The 25,980-nt window shown below is 37.2% G+C and overlaps 1 protein-coding gene across 7 annotated transcripts in view; it reads right to left on the reverse strand.

The window, feature by feature from the left end:
* PTPRM (protein tyrosine phosphatase receptor type M) overlaps positions 1-25,980 on the reverse strand; it is a 440,879-nt gene that overhangs the window by 257,737 nt on the left and 157,162 nt on the right. For all 7 annotated transcript variants that reach the window (XM_066329240.1, XM_066329214.1, XM_066329205.1 and 4 more), the window contains exons 6-7: positions 17,572-17,746; positions 9,206-9,499 (exon numbers count right to left, since the gene is read on the reverse strand). In XM_066329240.1, the coding sequence (XP_066185337.1) occupies positions 9,206-9,499; positions 17,572-17,746 (469 nt within the window). The remainder of the gene's footprint in view (positions 1-9,205; positions 9,500-17,571; positions 17,747-25,980) is intronic.

Raw genomic sequence — 25,980 nt, forward strand, 5'->3', positions numbered from 1 at the left:
GGTGCTCAAATGATGGTATAAATTAAAAGAGAGCTAAAAGCAGACATCAAAAGTATAAAATTGAAAAAACAGTTGTTGAAACTATGTGAGATGGTTTGGCATAATGAAGCGCAAGAGCCATAAATCACTAACTTTACTGGCAATTTGATTCCAATTTCCTCTATTTGTATTTTAACACAGTACCTCACAATAATGCTAGGCAAAGCCTTTCCCAATTTTATTTCTGCTTTCTTCTTAGATATTTAGGTTAGCATTTCTTTGCTGAATGCTTTCCAGTAAAATGTTTTATTTCCTGGGCCAGCATTCACTTAGCCCTGTAGACAGAGACAAGGAAAAAAAAAACTACAGAGCAGCTTCCATCACTCCTATGTTCCTGGCCTCTTAAGAGTCTGGAAGAATCTCAGCTCCATGGGGATGCCCCTCTCTGCCTAAACAACACACTCAGTAGCAATTAGATAGATTACCAAAACAACCTATTTTTTACAGCTACAAAAGCTGAGGTCTAGTGCCCTGTGAACTGTCTCAACTTCATTTTTGTTGTAAACAGAAATGTGATGCACACCTGCTCACCAGGAGAGATCCTTGGATTGTAGCATTACCTATTTATAGCACTGCAACAACTTAGTACTCTGAAGAGGGAGAATTTTTTATCTCCAAAGTCAGGATATGTCTTCATCAGGATCTGCCCTGATTTCAGGTCTCAAACTTGACACACAGTCTAGGCTAAAAAGCTTTAAGTGAACTTTATAGCAAAAGGTATAATAGAAAAGCCAGAACTCGGCATCAGCTTTTCTTCCCGGGAACCTTTAGGAGGTTGGACTGAATTCTGCATATGACTCTGCATTTGTGAAACAAACATGTTTGCAAAGCCAAAATGCCTCCACAAGCAGTGGAAAAAACCTGGAAGCACCTGAGTGGTGTAGTTGTTCATTTTCCTTTGAAGTGAGGTAAAATTAATATATCATTCTTTCTAAAAACTTTTGATAAGTACTTTTTATAATTTGAAAAAAACCTAAAAGGTTTAAAAAACTAAAGTATCTCTGCGTTTTTGCATCATTCCTGGATGTTTCATGCTTCAGATACTTCAACAGAATTGCGCAGTTATGTGTTTTTAAAGCTGGTCAAAGCTCCTGGGCAAGACAGCACACGGTCTAACAGTCCCAAACAAAAGAGTGAGCCTTAAAATAATAAAACCAAGGAGCATGCCAGTCTGTTCATCCATTTCCATCTTTCAACACCCTTTAAAACCACTGGCAAATTTCATCCAAATAACTTGCTTAAAAATTAAACTGATTTGACACAGTACTGCCAGAATTTAATTCCAGAAGATGAGAGAGCCAGACTAGTGCACCCATCCAGGAGGTTCAGGGCAGACAAGCACAAGTCTAACATCAAATACTCCATTTGACAACAGATCTGTGCTTAATTGGGTGCTCCCTCCTGCCATGCTGGTCTGTCACAAGGGAAAATGGGATTACCTTCACAAGGTGATGATATTTAGTATCACAGATGTCTATGGGACATCCTATTTTCCTGACTCCTAAAACAGAAGGAGTTTTTAAACTCGGCTCAAAAATTCATGCAACTATTTTTTTTTTTTAAGCAAGAAACTTTCCCTTTAGAATCTAAATTCCCTGTGGCCATAGGTTGATACATTCATACTACACGTGAAGGAAAAAGAGATGGGGATATATGTGCGTGTCTGTATATACACATACACACTCTGTGGTACACACAATCAGTTACTCTTTTAGACACAAACTGAAGTAAATATACTTTGGTCACTTCAAATGTACAAAGGATTTTGCTTTTGTTTTGGTTAAGACCAAGTCAGAGGAAAAGCCATACTTTCGTGTTTCACTTGCTAAAGTTTTTGCCAAAGGATTAACATAATTAAAAACGAAGTGAAGTTTGCCTATGAGTGGAAGACAGTATGGTATAATTGTATGTGAGTATTGGAACAGCTGATGTAAAAATAGACCGCAAAGGAGGGGAGAAAGTGCTCACCATAAAGTTGGAAAGGATAAATTTCAAGGCACCTATGAAACTTCACCGGAAAGACACAGCATGCCCTTTCCTGTTATTTTTAATTGCTTTTAATAATAGAGTACCCATGCATTCATTTAAATCTGCAGTAATAATATACTTCTGAAAAGAGAGAGATCAAAGCATGTATGAAACAACTTACATTTCATTTGCTCAGAACAGAGTAATACTAAGGAACACCCTGGAAAAACAGGGATTTTTACAAGTATTTACAAGTATTTATAATTTACCACTTCCATTAAAGGTGCCCACATAGCAGTCTTTTATTTATAACCAATACACGCCCAGCTTGCTGGGATTTCTCACTCCATAACAAGCAGTTCTTCCTGAATTTAAGTTAGGTACAATAATTGTTTGAGTGTGTGTTTTTGTGCTTATCCTTATAACTAATAAGATACTGCAACAAAGACTGGAGATGAAGATATGTCACAGGGGAAATCATATTATCTGCTTTTCCTTAAGGGTCATTATGTTTTTTTCACATTCCCTTCACCTGGCAGATGTGAAATTAATAATTTTGCCCCTCAGGTTTGCTCTAAGTTAGTGAAGGTTCATTTGTCTCAAAGAGCAGGTTAATTTCTTTCTCTGCAAATGTTTTGAAATGGGAATCTATTAAAGTGAAGAAATAAGTCTCCATTTATATGACTGCTTTTAACACAACCAAAGACATGGTAGCTATTTTTATATACACTCTGTTTCCATCTGTATATTAACCCAGCTGCAACTGTCAGGGAACAATCCCAAATGTTTCTCCTTATTCTAATGTGGAGCTTCTCAAAAAAATCCTGATCTGACAGTGAGGTTTCATGCTGTGTGTCCACACCAGCGCTAGCTAAGTGTCTATAAACCTTTCATACTTCAGCATATGTCAGAAAGAGAGCCAATAGACCTACACATATGCAGCCGTTTTCCTGTCTTTTTTTCCCCCTCCCCTTCATGTGGTGGGGAGTGAAAATGTTCTGTTTCTCAAGTGAGGTCTCTGGATGCTCTATCTAACCAAAAGCTATTTATTAAGGGACCAATGGAGACACAAAAATGCAGGTGTTAGTAATTTCTATATAATTCCAGTTCTCTTGGTTGCCAATATTAGGAGAAGTTTTTGTGTTCGCAGGCTGAAAATTCACTGAATGGAGAACCAACCCTTAATTCCCCCTGCAAAGGAAAGACATGTTTGGGATGAAAGGGCAGATTTTCTCGCGGTGTTTATTTCCCGTAAGAAAATGTTCTGTTTCTGCTGTCACTGGCAACCACAAATCTAGAGAAGCATCCTGAACTATACAGTGGAACTCAAACTTTTGTCTGTGATAAAGTCTTTCCATCACACTGTACCTCACTGTTTACACAGCTTCAGACAAGGACAGGAATACAGTGGAAAGATCATGATACATCCCTGCATATTAAAGCAGAGTCCAGGAGAATTTAACAAACACTGTGGTGACACCTTCTCTTCCCAGATTTTGACAGAAACTTGGAATCACAGAAGAGCTGGGGTAGGGAGGGTCTGGTTCATCCGGTCCAACCCTCACTGTACAGCACCCTTGCTCTACCAGCATCAACTACTGCGTCTTATATGATGTCCAGATAACTTCTGAATATCTCCAGTGCTCTTTACTCACAGAACTATTTCACCACAAAAGGAGTTTGGGTTAATCAAGCATGATTTCCCCTCTGTGAATCCATGCTGACTGATCATGTTTCTGCCCCTTGTGTTCCTGGAAATGGTTTCCAAGATTGGTTGTTCCACCATCTTCCCAGGGTTTATGGTGAGACTGTCCAGACTGTATATTTTTGTTAGGGTTTTTTTGGTTTTTTGTTTTGTTTTTTTTTTCTTTTCTTTTCTCTTTTTTTTTTCCCCCCAGGAACTTAAAGGACTCCTAGGGGAAATTCTAGACTGTGAGACAAGGAGGAAGAGAACTGGATTTAAAGAGATTTTTTATATGGGAGGAATTTGGGTTATATGTGGGGTTTTCCCACCCCAAGATTCATGATAACACAAGCGGAGGCTGCTCTGTAACACAGCATCGGAGAAGTAATCTCAGTAACACCTTGGGTGCTTGTTTCTGGACACGTGGCTGCCAAAGAAGAACTTTCATGCACCAGTCAATGCTGAACATAATTTGTGTTTTCTGAAGGGCCCTTTCTAAGAAGATGCATTTCTGTTTTGTTTCCCCATCAGAAGTAAGTGACCTGACACAAACACATGGACATATATCTCACTACACAGTATTGTCCTGGAATTCTATTAAATTTTTTCCATTTACCTCCTGCACATCTGAAAGCTGCAATTCACCTGCTACATAGCAGAAAATCCAAAACTAGCTTTTACCCTTCGGAGAAAGTGACCTTATGTGAGACAGTTTATGTATCAGAAAGGCATCAGAAAAAAGGACAATGCAGTAGGACCTTACTTTCATAATAAAACCATAAATAAAATATAAGTTCACTATAGACTCCTGGTTCTGATAGATCGATGCAACTTTCTACTAAAGTTTATTACAGTTTCAGGTTAGGAATGGAGACTTTAGAAATATCATGGAACTTTTCCATGGAAAATAAAATGGTGCAATATCTGCACCCGACTCCTCAGGGTTCAGGTGTCTCTGACCTGAGGTCTAGCTCTAATACAACACAGCTGCAAAAAAACCTTGCTTAAAACTTCAGAAGAAAATTGCTAAGAGAAAGAGCTGTGGAAAAAAATCTGCAGTACAGTTTCAAGTTGACATTTTCCTATGATCACAAAACTAAGCAACGTTAAGGCTTCGTTATATGCCTGAAAAAACCCTGAAACTCTTCACAGGCAGCTCCCTATGGTAATAGCAACAAGAAGGAATAACTTAATTCCCAGTGACACTAAGATCCTTGCTCTTGAGACAAAAAAAGATTCAAATCTTGAAGGACGGAGAAAGGAGGCTGCCATCTCAACCTAGAGAAGTTCTTAGCAAGGAACTCATCTTTCCTAATAGTGACATAAAATGGGGAGGGCATGGAAATCAGCAGTAGGCATCACTGAGTTTCAAGAAAGGCTAGGGCATTGACAAAGTGAGAGACTACCTAGGGAATTAATAACAAAAGAAGGTGGGAGGTGGAAAACAGGGAAAACCAACTGCAGAACTGACTTATTATTCAGAATGATGTACACAAGAAGATACAGACTCTTGTTCCTGTAGGACCTGGACAGTACTCCATGTCATGGGGCAGGAGGAAAGTGGTGGCACTGAGTACTGTCTAGCACACCTGAGCACAATGCTGGGTTTGAAACAGCTCCTGTGCCATCTGCAGAGATATTTCTGCCTGGTGTAACCTGATGCAGGTCTGAATTGATAAGAGGGAAGAGCACTCATTCCATCAGTGTATCCTGACACATGTGGATTTTTGTTCACAATGCCAGTGGATGCCAGTGGACAGCACAGAACTAGTGAAATAAATTTGACACCTTGGAAGATTAACCAGCTGAAGCCAAAGCAATGAGCAAACTGAGAAAATTAAAGATTATTCTTTTTCAAGAGCGGGGATTTGAAGAGTTCCTCTGCCCTGTTCTTCTAGATTGTAACAAGCCTTCTAGGAGTACCAGACATTTTACAACAAACCTGCAGCAGTGTTTTAAGAGCTCAGGTGCACTGGGACTAATAACCTTCCTCCTGACAAGCTCAGGTGATGGGATAGCAGAGACAGCAAAATCAACCATGTAAATTAAAACATTGCTGTTATTTCATTGTATGAAAATTATTGGTTAAATTGACAGTGATTGTTTTTGCAAATACTTCAGGGCAGTAATTGTGTCTTAGCACAAAGAAGTAGAGATCTGACTACTAAAAAAAAATTATCCACAGTTTGGGGATAATTCATCAGAAGATTCTTTCATGGCAGTCTTTTTATCACTTTTTTTTATTTTCTTAAATTTCAATAGAATTTTCTGGTTCAGTAACAGAAAATATGCTAATTTCCAGAAATTATGCCAAATGTCACAGTGAAAAAAAATTATGAGAAAAAGAAAACAACTTTCTCTAGGGGGCCTTAATAATCCCCTCCCTTAGCAGGAGGGAGGATTTTATTTTAGCTTTTGTTCCTAAGGTAGCTGGGTACCTGTCTTCAAGACATATCTGTTCACCAGCAGATTCAAGGAACAATATAAATTAGAAATAAAGTCTCCTAATAGATGAGGCCATAGCACAAAACCAAAAAAAAAAAAAAAAAACAACCAACCAACCAAAAAATATTTGCAGGAGCTCACTTAGCAGTTCTTCATTATTCAGGTGTGTTTTAATTGGGGCACTGTTTCACCACCAGAATGCAGGGACATAGATCAAGATTTGTATCATGCAATGAGTGTCAAAGCATGCTGGAAAGTCCTAAAACAAGTAAATGTACCCACAGAAATACCAATATAGGTAAGAAAAAACTCCAAAACACAGTCTATCTTATTAATCCATCAACATACCTACTTTAGTTTTACTATGGACAGTTCAACTGGTCTTGGGTCAGATTAGGGTCTCATCAGGAACAACAGTGATAGGACAACGGGAAGAGCTTCAAATAGGAAGTAGATCAGATATCAGAAAGAAATTCTTTACTGTGAGGGTGGTGTGGCAGTTGGAACAGGTTGCCCAGAGAAGTTATACATGCCCCACCCCTGGCATTCTGCATTCTAGGTTCACAACTCCATATGAGATGGTTGTGGGGAGAGGGAGCTTTGAGCATAGTGATTTAAATCCCAGACAACCTGGAAAGGCCTCCATCTCACACTTTTAAATTAGAAAACCCCTTTTTCCTAAGTCTAACTCAAATGTGGTTCACCATGACCAAAATCCATTAAACTCCTTCAAACCTGAACTCCACATTCTAGATTAAATTTAATCCCGACCTGAATGTAATTCTTTGGCTTTCCAAGAATTACACTGAAAGAGTGAAAGAGCACTTATATTTTATTTCATCAAAAGGAAACAAAGCACTTTCTAAAGTGGCAACTGCTCCAGTGAGTGTGATGCAACCAAGTCTGGAAACATTTTTTTTTTTCTTTGCGTTCTAATTATAGATGCCTTCATTTAGTAAAGTTGCAGATAAAACTTGTCTATTACAAGCCTCTGAAATCTCATTTTGCTAAAATGAAAACATATTTCAAATGCTTTGGAGAACTATTAAGATTATTGAATGCCTAGCATACTGCTTCAAGTCTCCAAGTGGCTCACTATCTTCCTCTAGGGAACAGGCAAGCAGCATGCAATTATCACAGTAATTAAAAAGGTGCAATGATTCTTCTCTTAAAGACTCCTGTTTTATTAATTCTATGGTATGCTTTGGAGACTGGCATTTTTTTACTCCTACCCAGCTTAATTATACTGTCATTAGTTTATCAGCATCTCTTTTTAAACCCTTGGGCCAGTTATTAGCATGTCACTTGCTAACAGTTAACCAATAACCACTACACCTTCAAAGCAGGGTCTTCTGCTATAAAAAAGCCAATTTGTAGAGACAGATTTAATACCATCATTCAATTTACATTTTTCAGTCATTTAACTTTCTGCTTTTAATTTAAGAAGGTTACTGTTTAGCTTAATGAAAACACAAATAATTCTGATGTACTACAAGACCTTACCAGGTAATAAACACTTCCAGTACACAGTGGTTTGTGAAACTGAAGGCCTGTTTTAATACTCAACAGTATGGACCACTGAGAAAAACAGAAAGCATATGATATTCTTAAATATATTTCTTAAATATAACTAAAATTCTGGATATCACTCTCTATCAAGTCTGGCTGAGGTGGAGTTAAATTTCCTTCATAGCAACCTGTTTCGCACTGCATTTTGGATTTGTGACTAATCCAAGGTTGGTAACACAACACAACCCTACAGGGCAGACAGGCTCATTTACACAGCACCCAGTACTGCGTTACCTGATCATACAAGCAGATGAAAAAACTGATTAGAAAAACAGTTAAATTTTAAAATAACTGAAATACTTGTCTATTAAATACGTACTTACCTTGTCTAGACAGACATTTACATTACTATGAAGGGAACCATATATAATTTTTATGCTCCACTTTTGACTAAGCTGAAGTTATCATAGCCTAGCAGAGAAAAACCTTACAAATACCAAATACTTAACTATTATTATAATTTAGATGTACTGCTTTTCAGTGCTTTTCATTAAATACTTCTTTCCAGCAACGAGAGGAAGAAAAATACCAAAAATAACACCAAAGAAGTAGTACTTGTGTAAGTTTGAATCTTCAGAACCTAACAGTGGGATTCTGACAGCAACTATATTTCATTTTGTATTTGACATCACACCAATTCAACTGAAGTGACATTTACTCACTGACAGGTGGCCAGGTGACTTTACAAAAAAGTATATGCAATGGAAATACATTGCTTCTGTTCAGTACATAATTTTTCCTGTTAAAAAGGCAAGTAAGACTAAGTAGTTCTTTAAAAGACTAGGAACAATAAGCTAACACCACTTGTTACTCCCATTTCCTGTAACTACACTCCAGCCTATCTTCCACCAGCTTTACAGCAGCACAGACATGATTCAAAATATTGGGGGAAAATACTAATGACCAAAGAAAATCAAGGTCACAATATCCACTATTATTTTCTGAGCAGCTAAATCCCAAATTAATATCACTGTCAGTTCTACTGAAAATTATTCTACAATTGCTTCTATATAATAGGTGAACTTTGTATGCTATTACAATCAGAGGTCAGCTCCATTAATTATAACATCTTAAACAGGAGCCAAGATTGCTACAATGCACCAGAAATTGAACTACCTCATTTAGTAAAGAGACATGCTGTCAATCACTCAAGAAAGCAGTCCTTTGCTAAACCCCATCTGCCATTTGAGACTCAACAGTGAATGCTTTTGCTGTTACACAGGATCTCTTTCCACCTTATCTACAAGTTTGATATGACTGACATTGAAAAAAAGCATGCAGAGTCATGATTTCATCTACAGTCTACAGTGGAAGAGAAAGTTGTTTTCAAGGTCACTGTAGCTGGAAAATGCTAATAGGTTATATTTAAAACCACTCAGTCTTAATTCCTGCAACCAGCTGGTTTAAGACAGACAGTAAAAATCACAAAAAAGTGAATTAACTTATGTCTTCAGCCCTAGAAAGATGCTTACCACTTTGCTATCACTTTGGAGTACTCACCAGCACACTTTGTTCTTGTTTTGAGAGCTGGGCCAGGAGATCCTGTTCCTCCTTCACCTGGTCTTGTAAGTAAGACACTGATTTCATATTCTGTATCAGGATCCAGGTGCCCAATCTTATAGCTCGTGGAGTCCACGGGTTGTATGTCATACCAGCTTCCACTGGAAGTGCGATACTCAACTTCTCTTTGGATAATGGGTCCATCCCCATTGATGGAGTTGGCATTCAGCTGTATCCAGAGGTAAGTTGCACCAACTGAGGACAGCTGAGGTGGAGCTATGGGAACTGGTGGCTCTGAAAAACAGTAAGGTATGATAACAAGCTATGATTACACTTCCATTTTTTCTGCTTCTAAAACATTCAAATAAGCAATGGGGTTTGTACTACATTAGAGTTGAAGACTGCATAAAAATATGGATATGAAGAAATCACCACTACAGGCTGACTTATTGTCATTAAACTGCAATATTCAGATTCTTTTGTTTATGCACTTGGAGATTTTAACCCAAAGCTTTTGCTTTAAACCCTAACCTGAAGCGTTTAGTTTATACCACATAACTTCAAACCAGGTGCAAATGAAATTCTATTCACCAGACACTCCATGGCAACTCCCAATTTAAAAAGAGTATCTCAGGTTTTCTCATACAAATACAGTTTGTTCTGGATATTAATATTAATCCTACTCAAAACTAATGTTTTTAAGCTAAAATTTATGTTGCAGCCTATTCTTATACATAATGAGAACAGGAATTTCTGCACAGAAATAAAATTAACTTTTTATTAACTATTTTTCAAGTACTTAACTACTCACTCTTCATATTGTCAGACTTCTGTGTAAGCAGAGTAAGTACAGTAATTTTTCAAGTTCTGTACTTCGGTTAAAATTAAAGAGCTTCCAAATGAAAGCTGAGAGATTTCTTGAGTTGGGGATTTTTTACTAGAGGTCTGTTTCTACTTCATGTAATAGCTATTTTCACTAACTACCACACAGAAAAGGTACTCTGTATCACAGACCAAGCATGCATGTGATATCCTGATAGTTTGGATTCTGAAGATTTCCAAAACAACCAGTTTTAAACCCATTTTAATTTATTATGTGATGGGCATCTTATTTGAAATTAGACCACAGAAATAATTTGCAGACATCATCTTTTTTTTTAAAGGTAAATAACAAATTCTTTTTTTTCCCTACTGGTTAAATTACTCTGCTGTTTCATGCATCATATCTGAAATAAATTCGCCTTCCTGTTGGTTAAATATATTCGTGTAGAATGAAATCAAGCCACAGTAATAAGGCACTGTTTGATCCAATATTCTTAACATATCTATCAGCAAACAGTGCCACCTTCTTAAGGCTACACAGAATATGCAATGAATGCAGGACATCTGTCTTCCCTAAGCTTTAGATTCAGATTTATCCTTTTCTGCTAACCATTTCCCTCTGTGCTGAGATACAGGTAGTGAAACAGACACGAAGTTGAATTTATGTATTTCATCATTTTGTCATGGTCTTCGAAGTCACAGTTAAAGCAAAGAACATAAAGAATGAAGCAAAAGGGAGAAAGGATCTCTGAGAAGCATTCAGTATTTCCTGAGGAATAGCAGAATTGCTATTTTAACAAACATGTAATTATCCTACAGTATGCTACCTTTTTTCATTTATAGAAAGAGTAACTCGGAGCACAAATTACACTGAAGATTAGCTGTGCCTCAGATAGATGGTGTTTCTAATTAGCAGGGTACACTTGTATGCAAGCTTCGATCTGTGCAATCTGTTAGCAATTGCTGAAATACAACACCACAAACCAGAAAACACAGGTGTCATCACTGTGTGTTTTCATCTTAACAAACCTAAATCATTACTATCATGAAAATCACAATACAAAGGGCAACAAACCAGAACATCTCCAAAGATATCTATTAAGCATTACTAACTGGAATAGACATAAAAATAGCTTAATATATTGTGGCAGATTCCAGGATATAAAGAGCATTATTTAGATTTTCAAATCAGCAGTGAAAGCATTGTTTTGTCAATAGCAATATATGGCAAACTGATGTCATTGTTCAGTTAGAAACATACTGTAGTTTTATTATTATTAGTTTTATTATTCTTCCTAAGTATATAAACTATGGCTTCGTATAGTGATAGTATGTCTGGAAACAGTTCTGACTTGACTCAAAATGATTTAGCATCAATTTAACTCATTAGGCTGTTTTGTGAACCAAGACATGAAATGGAACTTTCATAAAGCATCCTAAGGCATTTACTTAGCCATGCTGAAAGAACAGTTAATTACTTTCAAGTTTCAAATGCTCCTAAAGGCTGTTGAAGTGCCATTCAAAATGCAAACTCAGGAGTTAGGTCACTAAGGTTAGTGGTTACACCAATTCATTCCAAATATTACAAGTACTTGAAACAGACAGTATTTTATTGTCTTTTTATACCTCAGGGCATGTTTTTTCATTTCTCTGGGACCACAATGAAAAAGGTTAATTCAAGTTACATTAATTCAGCAAAGCCTGCATATACTGCAATTTCATACTATTAACATGGTTTAATACCGAAAGTTACTTTCTTACCAGAAATCAAGACTACCCAAAACCAACTTTTCATTACAAATAAGATGCTCATATTAAGTGACTGGTTAAAAACATGAGACACAATTCAGGAGGTACTCTAATACAGTGCTGTATATCCAAATATAATGAACTGATTTAACGTCTGAAGTCTGAAATATATTCTTCTTTTTTTTTTTTTTTTGACAGAATGATTTAATATTTTTAGGCTGCTGAGGAGTTTGAATCACTTAGGTAAGTACCACACTGCAGTGCTACTGTCCTTCAGTAAAAGCCATTTTCCTGGCAGCCACTGAGGTAGTGTCAATGAAATAACATGCAAATTAATACCTTTATGAAACAGTACTATAGACTTGATATTTTAGGGCTCTGTATGTTCAAGGAAAGATTTTCAACTGCCAGTACAAAGAAGTTTGTAGCAGTGGCTATTTAGTACAATGACACTTAGCTTAAAGAGGAGTTCTTCCTTGCAGATCTCCTGAAGCTAGTAAGCAAAGCTATTCAGTACTGTGAAGTCCTTTTGAATGTACATTTTTAAAACAGAATATTAACTGAAAAAAAGAAGGTAAGTGGATCAATATTTCTAATTTTATGCCTTTTAGGCTTCAACAGACACATGACCTCCTCTTGAATCCTCTGACAAATTACAATGGGCATAATATCCCTTAGGGAAAGGAAATAGTGGCTACCTTACAAGCCAGAGGTCTGCAGGTGAGAGAAAGCTTTAAGCAGGTGCTCTCAGGTCACCCTACATAAATGGATCATCTATATTAAATATGAGAAAAAGACAGAATTTATGATAAAGAGCAGCCTTTCTGCAGATGATACAAACACACTTTATCCTTACACAGAGGATAAAAACAAATGCAGTCATACATGAATGTAAAATATTTATTCTTATGCACTTTTTATTAATTGAAAACACACTTGAAACTGAAACTCCTTCCTTCAAACTGCTTTGTACGTAAATTATACAGATTTTCCAAACATTTTCTACAACATCTTAACATCTTTTACTTTGCAGTTCTTTTAAAATTTAAATTGAGAGGGCAAAGGCATCACACTGAGATGCCACTGGAGATACGGTAAATCTCTAAGATTTAAGTGAGTTAAAGAAGATGAAAATAGACATTTCTTCTCTGTGGCTTAGAAGCACTACCTTGAAAAATGACAAAATCTACTTCCTCACTTTTTCCAAAAGCATGAATGGGTGTATGTTTACCTCCCCCTCTTTGTCACAAAATCATAGAGTAATATTGGAAAAAACCTCCAAGATAATAAAATTCAATCTTTGACCAAGATGCCAACTAAACCATGACATTAAGTGGGTATTTTCAGGGATGGGGACCCCACCATCTCCCCCTGGGCAACCCATTCCAATGCTTGACCATTCATCCTGATGTCCAACCCAAATTTCCCTGGCAAAGCTGGAGGCAACGAGCTCTTGTCTTGCCCCTTGTAGTTTGGAGAAGAGGCTGACCCCCACCTGGCTACAAGCCTTGTATCAGCCAGCTGTAGAGAGCAATGAGGGTTTTTTTGCATCTCCTTTTTTCCAGACTGAACATCCTCAGCACATTCAGGTGCTCCTGAACGACTCTCCAGGCTCTTAACCAGATCCTTGCCCTTCTCTGGACTCGCTCCAGAGACTGAGCACCCCAGTGTCTTTCCTGTACTAAGAACAGGACACAGCACTCAAGGTGGGGCCTCGCCAGTGCCGAGTACAGGGGGGACAATCACTGTCCTGGCCCTGCTGGCCACATACAGACCAGGGAGCCACTGGCCTTCTTTGTCACCTAGACACACGATGGCTCAGCTTCAGTCAACCAGCATCCCCGTGTCTTTCTCCCCAGGTTTGAGTATATTTGTAGTCTCAGTTTTCACTCACCTTCCCTCTCATTTCAAAACACCCCCCAGTTTGCCTTTCCTTTCAGTACCACCAAGAACAACCACATTTGGGTATGCAGCTTCTTGTTCTTGCACTCCTCACTATCCACATCATTAATCCATCAATATTTTACTCTCAAAGTACAAGGATTCAGGAAGATGGAGGACTGTGTACTAAAAGCACAAAAATGCTAAGCTCAGAGGTGTTGATCCCTGTGCCTGGGATCCAGCCTGCCCCAGAAGAGCTAAGATCCCTGTTGCAATTAAATTCCATACACTGTATCTACAATTCTGAGGGAATTTGAAAGATGACTCAAAGAAGTCTCGGGGTCTTGTTGGGTTTTATTTAGTGGGTTTTAAACTAACTATATTTGAGTACAGATTTTCACAGGAGGAGAAAAACATCATTCTTGACATAACTAGTATCCTCCTTAAAAAATATTACTGCTTCAAGTCCAGAGCCCTCAGCACTTTCCTTTTGCAAGTTTGCGAAGATGGATGAACAGTCTCAGCTGTTCCAGTTGGAGGTTTTCTCAACTCCTCCAGGCTGAGTCACGTACCCACACTGAAAAATATGTCTCCAATCAGTTTGCCAAAAAATGAGCATATGAAACTGGACTTCATTATAGGAATTGTTAGGCAACAATAAAAATAAGTCCTAACACCAGCACTGTTGGTAAATAAAGGGTAAAGACACTGATGGATCCAGCATGAAAGGCTAGTTGGAGACAGCAAAAACAGATGCCAAGTATCTGTGCATATTTAATATATGAGAACAACTGATATCACAAATAAATAATTGTTGATGTTTTCTTACTATGTCTTGTTGTCAAAATGACTTCGCCCTCCAGAATAAACTCTCTGCTCTAGAGGTCCTGAAGAGGTTTGGTTCTGTTCCCAGTATTAAATTTTCCATTTGGAAAATGCAGACATTTAAGCTGCCAGCATTACAGATGGCTACCTTTCTGTGCCCTTGCTTAAAAACCTAACCAAACTCCTTTTAACCAATTTGACACCTAGGTTTACCTTGTTTGAACTCAATAAGCAGTCTGAACTCTGTAATAATCTGATGTCTGCTAGACAGGCCCATTCTGTTCTCCTAAATCTAATCTGTTTTGGATCTGCCCACTATTAGAAAACACCAACCTAGGGATTGTATGTAGAACTCTAATTTACATCACCAAATACATTTAATCAGTTCCACCTGCCTATTTTCCTTTTGCTCAATGTTTGATTACTTTTATGTCATCTATTAGATACGAGCTGAATTTTTTATTTTTTTTGCAATAAGTGGGTTCTCTGACAAGGCCAATTTCATGTCTCCCATTAAATAAGTGACATTTCAATCCAATTCTGTGTGCAGTTTGAACACATACAACGACATGGCACTTGCCTTTTCAGCCTTTCTTATCAGAACAAACACTCAGGCAAATTGAAAACCTCCCCTTCAGGATTTGTTTAAATAGAACAATCAATACTTTATTTCACCATTGTCTAAAAGGCATATAAGCTACCACAAACAAGTTTTCAAAAAAACCTCTTTATTTTCCTCCACTTTTTAAGGCCAGACTAATTGTTCACTGACAGCTTTTTTCTCATTAACTAGACAATATTCTTGTTTACAATTATTTAATAACAGAACTGACAGCTCTTTAATTGCAATTTCCCCCCGCTCCATACTGCTAAAACCTTGCTATAACATGCTCACTCAGGTAAAAAAAAAAAAAAAAAAAAAAAAAAAAAAAAAAAAAAAAAAAAAAAAAAAAAAAAAAAAAAAAAAAAAAAGAGAGAGAGAGAGAGGAAAATAACACCTGGAAGTTTCTTACATGTCTTTCATTTTCAAGATTTCATTCCTTTATGATTGCAGATTTGATTTGCAACACCTGAAACTAGCAGCCCTTCTGCTCTTCTCAAGAGTTCTGGTACCTGGTCTCCAGTGCCACACAACATCATACCACAACAGCACTACAAAGCTTAAAGATCTCTACACACATACTTGGAATCTACTTAAAGTTCCTATTCAGTGAAACTTTGTCTACAGTGAAGTAGAATGAATGTTGTACCAAGTTTTAACCCACTCTGCTGTGCAAACATCTCCACTTAAATGCAAATATATATTAAAAAAAGGCCCTATTCCAGTGCAGAACTTTTTGCAACTTGAGTTACAGGTTCAGTAACCAGAATGAAACAGAGCATGATAAATGTGAAGAACTGATTCTCTTTAACTTACAAATGCTCCATTTGACTCTCCTGTCATTCTAGCAATGTAATTCCAGGGAAATTCTCCCTAAGTCAGTTTAGTTACACCAGTGTAAATGAGAAGAGAATTAAATCCATTGTTTGTAACAAAGAGGGGGGAGTAATTACACCATTATTTTTACACATACTATTATTAAGCCATCAGCAATTATTAAGTATCCTAAACGTTACATGCAGTGTGGGCACATGTACATTCTTCATGATTTATGGATGGTAATGGATTAAAACAAGATATAGCTGCACTGAAATCAACCTGTTATCTTTGAAGTCTGCAAACTGAGAGTGCAGAAAACGTGCTAAAATTAGGAAATAAAAATTCTTAACTATTTGTCATCAATAAGAAAGCGTATTTACTAATTAGCCCCTAATGCTGCTGTTCAGTAGAGTCATCTAACGTTTTATAGCACAATGTTTAAAATGAGTCTTTTTAGGTCAGAAGGAATGACCTGCAGGTGGTCTCATAAAAGCTCCAACACAGGCAATGGGGATTACCATAATTACTTAGCCACTCTACAAGTAGTTAATGGGATTACACCCTAAGGCTATCCACTTGCTCACCGTGCCCAGCGCAAATTTTCTGAAAGAATCTGGCTAAGCACAAATGCTTTAATGATACACTTCATAATTTCATCTACTGCACCTCAAAAGGAGCACTAATAAATTAAAATACGCTGAATCAAAGTGACTGAGAAGAAATTAACTCCTTTGGTTTCCTGTACCTCTCATCACTGATGCAGTAACTCCTCTCTCTGCCTCCTTCAGGCAGTGTTCATTCCTCTCTGTTTTCACTGGTGTTAGGTCTGAAAAATGCTTAATCATTGCCACTGGGGTTATAGTCCATGCTTCCTTTCGTTGCTGACTTTCATATGTAGGTATTTTTGGCCACCTACTTTATTTTCTTTTCATGCTTGGACCAAAATAACCTCATTTTTTCCACCATGCCTTATAATCATATTCTCATCTCACCCACTCTTTCTTTTTTCATCTGTCCATTCAAATAGCTCTTCTATGTTTTATGCTACAATTTGCTCTGTCTTGTTATCTTCTTACCTTGGTTATTTCCAACATCCTCCTCTTGTCCAGTTTATCTTCATTTTCTCTACAACACATTCACTAAAACCCTATTCTTGCTTTTGGAAAATGGTTTATTCTTCATTATGGCTTTCTTGCATCTTCTTCTACTGGTGACAGATTATTCTCCATTCTACTTACATCTAAGTGTTGGCCAAAGTTTTTAATAACACTCCTCTATATACTGAAATACATGTATTTTATGTGCTCACTTTAATGTAAATCTTGCATATTTTGTAGTAAGTATATTTTTAGAATACAATCTCCACAATGGAGGCATGCAGCCATTATTATGTTCATAATTTGAATAACAGATGTATGGGCCTAAACAGCACATTTTGGGGAAACATTTAAAGCATCAATCAACAAGTACCTAGTTAATTAGCCCTGGTTTCTTCTATTACTCCCTTGTTACAGCTGGATAGACCCGTAAGATTTACATAAGCAAAATCTATTTACTGAACCTCTTATCAAGTCTAACAGGCTATGGATGACATTCATACTGCATTAGCAACTGCAATCCCCGATTCCATACACTGAGCACGCAAATGCTGATTTGTATGGTGAAGTACCTTTGACTATCAGTTCTGCATAGTTGGACACACCAACTCCTCCCTCTGTCCGGATCATGCAGCGGTAGTTGCCAGCGTCCCGCTTCGTGGCGTTCACCACACTGAAAAGAGCTACAAATCGCCGGGCGTTGAACACCTTAATGTCCTTCAAAGGTGCATCCCGTACATAGACGCCCTAGGCAAAGCAAATAAAACAAAGAATATTATTACTCATATTAGAAAAAAATACTGACAACCCATTTTACTTCTCTCAAGTTCCCCAGGAGGAGAGGAAAGATAAAAAGCAGAAGTCTGTATGTTACTTTTACAGGTGTGACAGTGAGACTTTTCTGCCTTCCCATGTGAGTTAAACCATTCATCACGAGTGGGCAAGCAATTAATCCGTAACAGCTGCTTTCAACTCTTTAGAGATTAACAAACAGAAAGATTTGAGAGCAATGTAACATTTACTTGCTTAGTTTGTTTTACATAAATACGTAAATTTATTTCTTTTAAAACAACATGAAGCCCAGCAGAGTCAGTGTGGTCTTTTTCCTCCCTCCCTATATCTGCTGCTTGGCATATGATACGTACTTTACAGAGAGACATCAGTGGATGGATCTCATAGCAGCATTCACCCAAGAGGTTATTAGCAACTCTGGTAGAAGAGACCAGCCTCAGATTTATCAGGTAAATGACCTGAAGCTGTCTCCACCTTTCACTTCCTCAGCATGACACTAGAAACTGGGCAGTTTCTATTTCAGCACAGTGTCTTGCTGTCAGCACATTATATGGCACAAGAAAATGAGTCCTGCAACAGCTGAGGAGTACAAAGAGTGAAAAACAAAAGACAGAGGAAGGCAGAGATGACAACTTGCCACGTCCTTTGACACAAAGATAATGGCAGAGAGACTTGGCTCTCAAATCCTCATCAGAACTCATGCTCCACCAGACCACGAAATAGAGTATGTGCACTACGAACACTCAAAAACCCGCAGAAGATGTATAATGATTGAATTATGAATGCCATATGGAAAAAAAAAATCTAACCGACCACCAATATCTGACAACATTAGCCCAAACAAGCAAGTAAGAAAGATGCACTTTTCCTATAATGATATGTATTCCAACAAACTGAAGACTGAAACCACTATCAAGAAGATATGAAAAGAAACTGGAAAATCCCAGCACTTCACAAAAATCACTCTCTCCAGGAAGGCATATACACTGTCTGATGCTAAGCTGTAACACCAGCTATGTTTAGCAAGCTTCTCTGACTGGAGCTTCAAGCAGGTCAAGGGTCCTGAACTATGAAGCTTCTATAAACCAACAATACATCTGGTCATGTCTGCTTTTCTGCCCTGGAGTTTGTAGTTTGTCCTGCAGAATTTAAGACATACAGAAAATACTGATCTCATTTTTACTATGATCTTATTTGCCACTAAAGTGAAAGTATCCTTGAAATACAAGTTACAACAGAAGAGTTTTAGACAAGAGTCACACAAAATTAAACTCACTCATAAATCACAAAACCAAGTCGAAGTTAATCATGCTCTTATACCAAAGAAGCAACATAATTAACAATAAATACTGATTCTAATGCACAGTAATGTAGAGTTATTTCCTTTTCAAAAGAAAACGTGCTTGATGTAAAGCTTATGTGGGAAAAAAAGTTGGTAAAATGTCCAAAGAATAATGCCTTAAAAATTACTCAGTTGTAAATTATTACTTTAGAATTACTTCAGATACTTCAGGTAATTGACAAGTCCTTAAGATTCCTCAAACTTTGAGCTGCTGATAGAGCATGTGACATGGCATTGCACTTACCAAAACTTAAACTTCAAAAGAAACATTTCAAACTACTATTTCAAACCTACTATTTTTACTAGTTTTGCCGCTGTAATATCTTTCTAGCAAGAAAGGCTGCAGATAACAGGAGATAAGCAGTGGGTTAATTAGGATTCTGGAGAATGAATATTTCTTAGAAGCCACATTATTTCTTACCCAATACAATAACTTAATTAATCCTGATAATCAGAACTGCTAAACAATCACAAGCCATAAGCCAGCTTTAAGGTATGTTACTGCAGCTTTCAGACTCCTGAAGGATCTCGTACATACCCAAATCTTGTGGTCACGTTACACCCACCCATATTACTGTTCTCATTTTTTCTAGTTGCAACATCAGGAAGCCTTTTGCAGGCTACTTTATCCTGCCCAGAAACAGGGTGAATTATTCTCTAGGGAAAAACATACTGCCACAGACTGATTAATTCTAGCACTGAGACTAGCTCAGCTAGTCTGGAGTGTGAACAAACTCCCCTGCTCTACAGCCGGCACAGTACACCCTTCCTTCCACATGGGAAACCTGCATCCACAATGTACCAGGACTCTTATGAGTTACCATACAACTGAAGAACTGTGTAAATATTCTAAAATAACAATTTCTTGCTGTTCCAATGGAGAAAAAGATGAACAAAACGGACTAGATAATACCACTGTAATTTCTGCCTTAATCTGCAGTTCATGAAGAGAGGGCAATCATGGCAAGATACGACGCATACACAGTCCTTGCTGGCCCTACACAGAGAACTGTCTCCTACCACCCTGTCCCCTCAGACCTCCAGGTGGTTGGTAGAAATCCTGAACTTCACAGTCTGGGCGTTCATAGAAACGGCCAGCAGTTGTTGAAGGTAACCACTCCAATACCCAGCTCCACAGGACATTTTTTCATGCATATTTAAAAAGGAAATTTGAACTAATCAGTGCACTGTAGCACTTACAATAAATTACTATTTCACCTGGGTCCCATAATCTTTTTCACCTTCTGCTGATTCTCAAATATACTAATCTCACCAGATTTTGAATGCTTTAACTGCTGTTCTACAATAGCAAATCTTAAGTTTGATCAAATAATTGACTTACATAGCGTTGTGACACATGCCATCCATTCATACACCAATAATTTTAACTAAAAAAAGAGAAGCCAAATCAAACTTCAGGAGGTGCACATCATTTTGCTCAAATGAAAAAGCTAGAAGAATCTTAAATGTAACTCAGCTTGGCTCCACAGAGGATATTTGCCCTCTACAAAAATACAGGTGACGAAAGGTTATTAATGGTAGCTTCAAAATTCATGAAAGAGCTCTGGAATAAAAAGCTATTATTATTATTATTATTACTATAATAAAGCTGTAAAATATACGGGATATTATTATCAATAAAGATTATCTTGACTGACTTCTCTTGAACATTACAAACTCATGGAGGCAAAGTGTAGAGTGTCTAATTATATGTTAGAACTCAAACAGTCCCACAGAATCAGTAGCATGACATTTTATACTAGAACTCAAAGAAGAAGAAAAAAGCCCATTTTTTTCTTTAGTCTCTTCGGGGAGAAATATTTTCAGGGAAAATATAGTGTCTGGAACAGACAAAGACTAAGAAACATAATTGCTTTACGTTCCACAAGAAAAAATACAGCCCAAGAGAGCAAGTTTTCCCTCCCTTCTGGGATCACAGCAAATGAGTAGGAGAGCTGCCTAATTGATTTAAGCCTAGGCATAAAGGAACAGTAATGAAGGTAATGAATTCAAGTATAAGAAAAGTTCAATCTATAGGCACTGTAGAAGACAGTTACCAAGGCTGCACAAAAAAAAATATAAAAAAATAATCCCACACCTACAACTTCTCCCAAACTCTTATTTCAGCAGTGGACAAATGGCAGAAGACTATTTTTTATCTGAAAAAAAATGCTACTTACAATTTTATATATGAATACACATTTGTTTCTGTTATAACAATACCCACACATCCAGCTTCGCTCTCTTTATTTGTGATTCAGGTTTTGTTCTCTCTGACTTACTGCAATGACTTTAGTAAGTTACCCAGGTATGGTATCTTTTTTTTCAGTTTGTAACAGGCCCATTTCAGCTCGCTGTATGATAAATTACAAGCTCTCAGTGCTGACTGCCAAAAGCTATTTCATTTAGAATAGCTAAAAATAACATATCAAATGAAAATTTGTTTATTAAACATACTAGCACATCCTGGTACAATTCCTTCATGAAGAACTATTTTTAGCAGTATTCAGAAAAGTAAGTTTTCATCACTCACTAATGCAACAATCTGAACTCTCACAAGTAAGAGTTCTTTTATGATACACAGTTTTACTAGCTATAGTCATTAAAAGTTTAATCTCAGGGTTTTTGAGATTCTGAAATTTACCAGTAGTTCTTGAAAACTCTCACTTTTTACATGAGAGAGCCTGTGTCTTCCCAAATACATGATATTTCATTTAAAAATAAACAAAAAAAATGACAAGTCCATAATTTACTAATCTCATTCCAGAAAGGAGGCTAAAATTCAAGATTTACAATACAACACTATGGTACTGGTATTAAGACCTACTAGAACAGGTTGTTGGAGCAAATTTGTAGTATCCTGTTTTCTGGGTGGGGCTTTTATTTCTTTTTTTAAAAGCAACTCAGAAGTAAATATGGTTCTTTTAACTTTCTTTTCTTAACCCTGATTTGCACACACAAAAGTCTGAGGCCTTACTACTGATTAGGGCTGTTATCTTTTCCTGCCCCTGGGACTTGGAGAACTGTGTGAACAGGATACTTCATTCTTTGGAAAGAGGAAGCTGCCATAATCATTTAATGTTAGACCTGCTTGGACTACAAAGGCCACGTCCCCAGGGTAGAGCTATCTCACCTCCTTAGAACACAAGAACTATGGCCACAGAATAAATATTGAGATCCAAAAATGAAAATAACAGATTCCATTGGCTGCTGAGGAATCTGTGCATTTTCAAATGCTCAGAGAAAGCTTTGAAAAAATACCAAACACATATATAAAAAATGCTACTTTAAGCCACCCAATGAAAATATGTAGCTGGTATGTCACTTGTAAGAATAAATTTTTTATAAACAACAAGTTATTTAATATATAGGGATAGTTAAAAAAAAAAAAAAAAAGTTTAATTTAACTTCAGGATATACGCATCTTGAAAAACCCATATTTGAAGTACCAACATATTAAATGCATATACAGACAGCTTAAAGCACTTTAAAATGCATGTTATTTTTCCATTTTAGGCAAGTTAGAATGAAAAGAAACAGGTTGATAGTTATTTAAATTACACTTACTGGCTCTTCTAGGCAATGAAGTCCTTTAAATGAACAGCAATTTAGCAGCAACAATCTATATATTAAACCTTTCAGAAATACTTTTAACAAAAAAGCAGCAGCAATTCAAAGACATTGAACTTCTGGGATGTTACATCCAGCACTACCAGCAATAATCGCTCCCAAGGCATGTAACAACAATTTTGTGAGAAGAGAGTTAAAAGGAAACATCAGTCACCCTCTGTCCATCCAGGTAGATTAGAAAGCTCTCCATCCATTTAACACAGGGAAGGGTTTCCATTATCCCACTTCCAAATACGCATGTTTAGTAAATTGTGATTAGAGTCATACCAGTGGGATCTCAAATAAAACCAGCATGGCCAGAAGCAATTTTTTGTTTAAAGTATGTATAAAATCTAAATCAGACAGTAATTAATACATCAGGAAAACTGCTTTGCAGAGTTCACGTAATTCCAGTACCTAAGATGGCTAGCTCTGAATTTCTAGTTTTGTGTTCATAACCAAGACAACTGTTTGTCAGTCTAGATTAGAGCCATCACACATCCTGTGATTATCCTGTACTTATTCCACCTATGTAAGTTAACAAGTATATTTCATTCAAGTAATAAGGCCAGGAGGAAAAAGATTATTATTGTCTCATCCGGAATTATTCTGCTATGAGACAGAATTGCATTTTGCAGGTGTAACTAACGGGCATTCAAGCAAACTAGTATTATTTTACCTTTCAAGAAAGGTTGCTCCTTTCAATATTTTAATGTTTGATAACTGAATCTCTTCTTCAAATCACAGAGCTCTCCAAAAATCCCTGTTTATTATGACTAAACCTAAATACTGGCTGGAGCTGTCAGGTAGTACTGTAAAATATTATTTAAGTTACACATTGAGTGGTTCCATTATCAAATATTAAGCACTGACTATTTAAAGACACAGTTACAAACACAGAAAGTAAACAAAGACAACTCATTTTCTAGAGTCATTAAACTCTGTGTAATTTAAACAAAGCAGTTATATTCTACTCATATACTTAAATTATTTTGTATCATTCTGACAGGAAAAAATCTGTTACCATTGCACAGACATTTCAAAAGTAAACTAAAAACTAAAACAAAAACTAAACTCCTATCTATTTTTTGTTTTTACTTAAAATTCCAGAGCAGCTAAGAAGAGTTTCTATCCTCTATTTGCCAGTGCTCAGAAAATATGTAAAACTCCAAATCTTCTTTCCATTCATTTTTAATAGCACACAACAGAATATAAAATGAGTTGTAGGAAACTATAGCCTCAGAAACATCTGGAGAAAACTAAGTACCAGGAAATATCTATCTAACATTTGGATAAAGATTACGGCAGTGATCCACGTATCTACTAAGCATTCTGTTGAACTCACAGCCCTACTTCTTATAAAGACACTCTAATACTGTACTCTAATTCTTTGAAGTACGCAACACTTAGTACTTCTCATCATCCTTCTGTTTGTGTTTAAAATTCCAAGAGCTAGGATGAACACCTTGCTAAAAACTGAAGAGAACGTATACAGGAATTTAAATACTCTGGGGCTTGGCATTCTGCAGATGCCAGGCTTATGGAGGGGCTAGAAAGGAGCAAAGAGATGAGGAGAAAATGAGGAAGTAGGGTTCATTAGGTTAATTTTCATCAGTACACGCCATACAAAGCATAGCAATGCAGGTCATTGTCTGCCTTTTCTATGCAACTACAGAAGGAGACTTAAAAACCAGTGCACTCCTGCCCCACATTCTCTCCACTGCAAAAGTGTTCGTCTTGGGAAGAAAGGCAGCATGCGAAGAAGAAGAAACTCCAACATGGAAGTTCTGGGGCTGGCCTGAAATCTGTTCCGAAGTTTAAAACAAGGAGAATAGCAGGCAAAACCAAACTGATACTGAGTCCTACAAAGCAGGTAAGGAAGAAGCAGCCAAGAAAGAAACACACATAGATTTGAGAATGACAAATCATTAAAGGCTCAGCTACTGCCTCCTAGATACATTCTTCCAAATGGGAGGAATGTTGAGAAGAGAGGCAGAAAAGAAAGCTGTAATAAACCCCTCAATACTGGCAGTGCAATTTGTAGACAACACAAAGACAACCATAGCAGTAACAATCAGTAGTAAGGAAGGCTCAAGTTGGTTCATGTAACAGGGAAGCTGATAGAGAGGGGCTTGGCTGGAGGTGTTTCAGCCTTAATTACTGAGACAGTCACAGTAACCAAGTCACAGTTTAACAGCTCCCACCCCCAATAGTCACCTTCCCCAGCAGTCTGCTTCCTTCCCATCATGCTATCTCTGGATTTAATTTAAACTGTACTTTGGTTCTCCTTGCCTTAAAACGGCCCTGATTCAACAGCCTTTATTCATTTTTTTTAAAAAACGCCTCTCCTCAACTCCAATTTGAACAAGGTACCTTCCTCCCAGAAGTAAGTATGCATATTTTACCTACAGTATTCATGGTAAAGGTCATTGTTTCCTCCTCCCAAAGGTCCAGCATAGCACAGAAAACTTACTGAATTTATTTCATCGGTTCCCTAGTCCTTACGTGTCCTTAAGTAAATCTACTGCTGCTGAACAGTGCTTCATATCAAGGCAGTCTTCAGGATCCAGAAACAGGCCAACATCCTGCACTCTTGAAAGGAAACCTGAATTTAACCTCTGTAGCACAGGTCAACTGTCACATTATCTGAGGTCTGCTAATCACCATTTTATTATTTAACACTCCAGAGTAACTGGAAGACTAATATATCACAACAAGTTTCTTGAAAAGTCAAAACTTGGGTTGCTTCATTTTTAAAATCAGACAAGAATTTCAAAAGAGGTTTAACTGACAAAGAGAATCACAGAACAACTTTTGAGTCACTTCATGAAGTCAGAATAGATGGAGGAAAGGAAAGGTTTAGGTGTATCACCTCCGACCTATGTCCATAATTGGCTGCAGATAAGCAAATCTTCTGCAAATCAATGTGTGTAGTCAGTTCATTAATATTTGGTCACTTCTGAATACTTGAGATTTGTATCAAAAACCAGGGAGAAAAGGAAGAAGAAACAAGAGCCATTATTAGCTGTTACCACAAGTATTTTGTCCAGAGTTCAAATTTTTTATCATCCTTGTAATACAAAAATAATAACAGCTCTCTTGCATGGTACTCCTGGCACTACAGATAGAACACGCAGCTTCAGCAAATGTGGAAGATTAAAATGCACTAATAGGTCAGGTTACTTGCAAATAAACTTTGCCAAGCTTTCTCCAGGTCTCTTAAGGTTTTGCACTGTTG

This window comes from Sylvia atricapilla, chromosome 1 (assembly GCF_009819655.1).
Source record: "Sylvia atricapilla isolate bSylAtr1 chromosome 1, bSylAtr1.pri, whole genome shotgun sequence".
In the NCBI taxonomy this organism is placed as follows: domain Eukaryota; kingdom Metazoa; phylum Chordata; class Aves; order Passeriformes; family Sylviidae; genus Sylvia; species Sylvia atricapilla.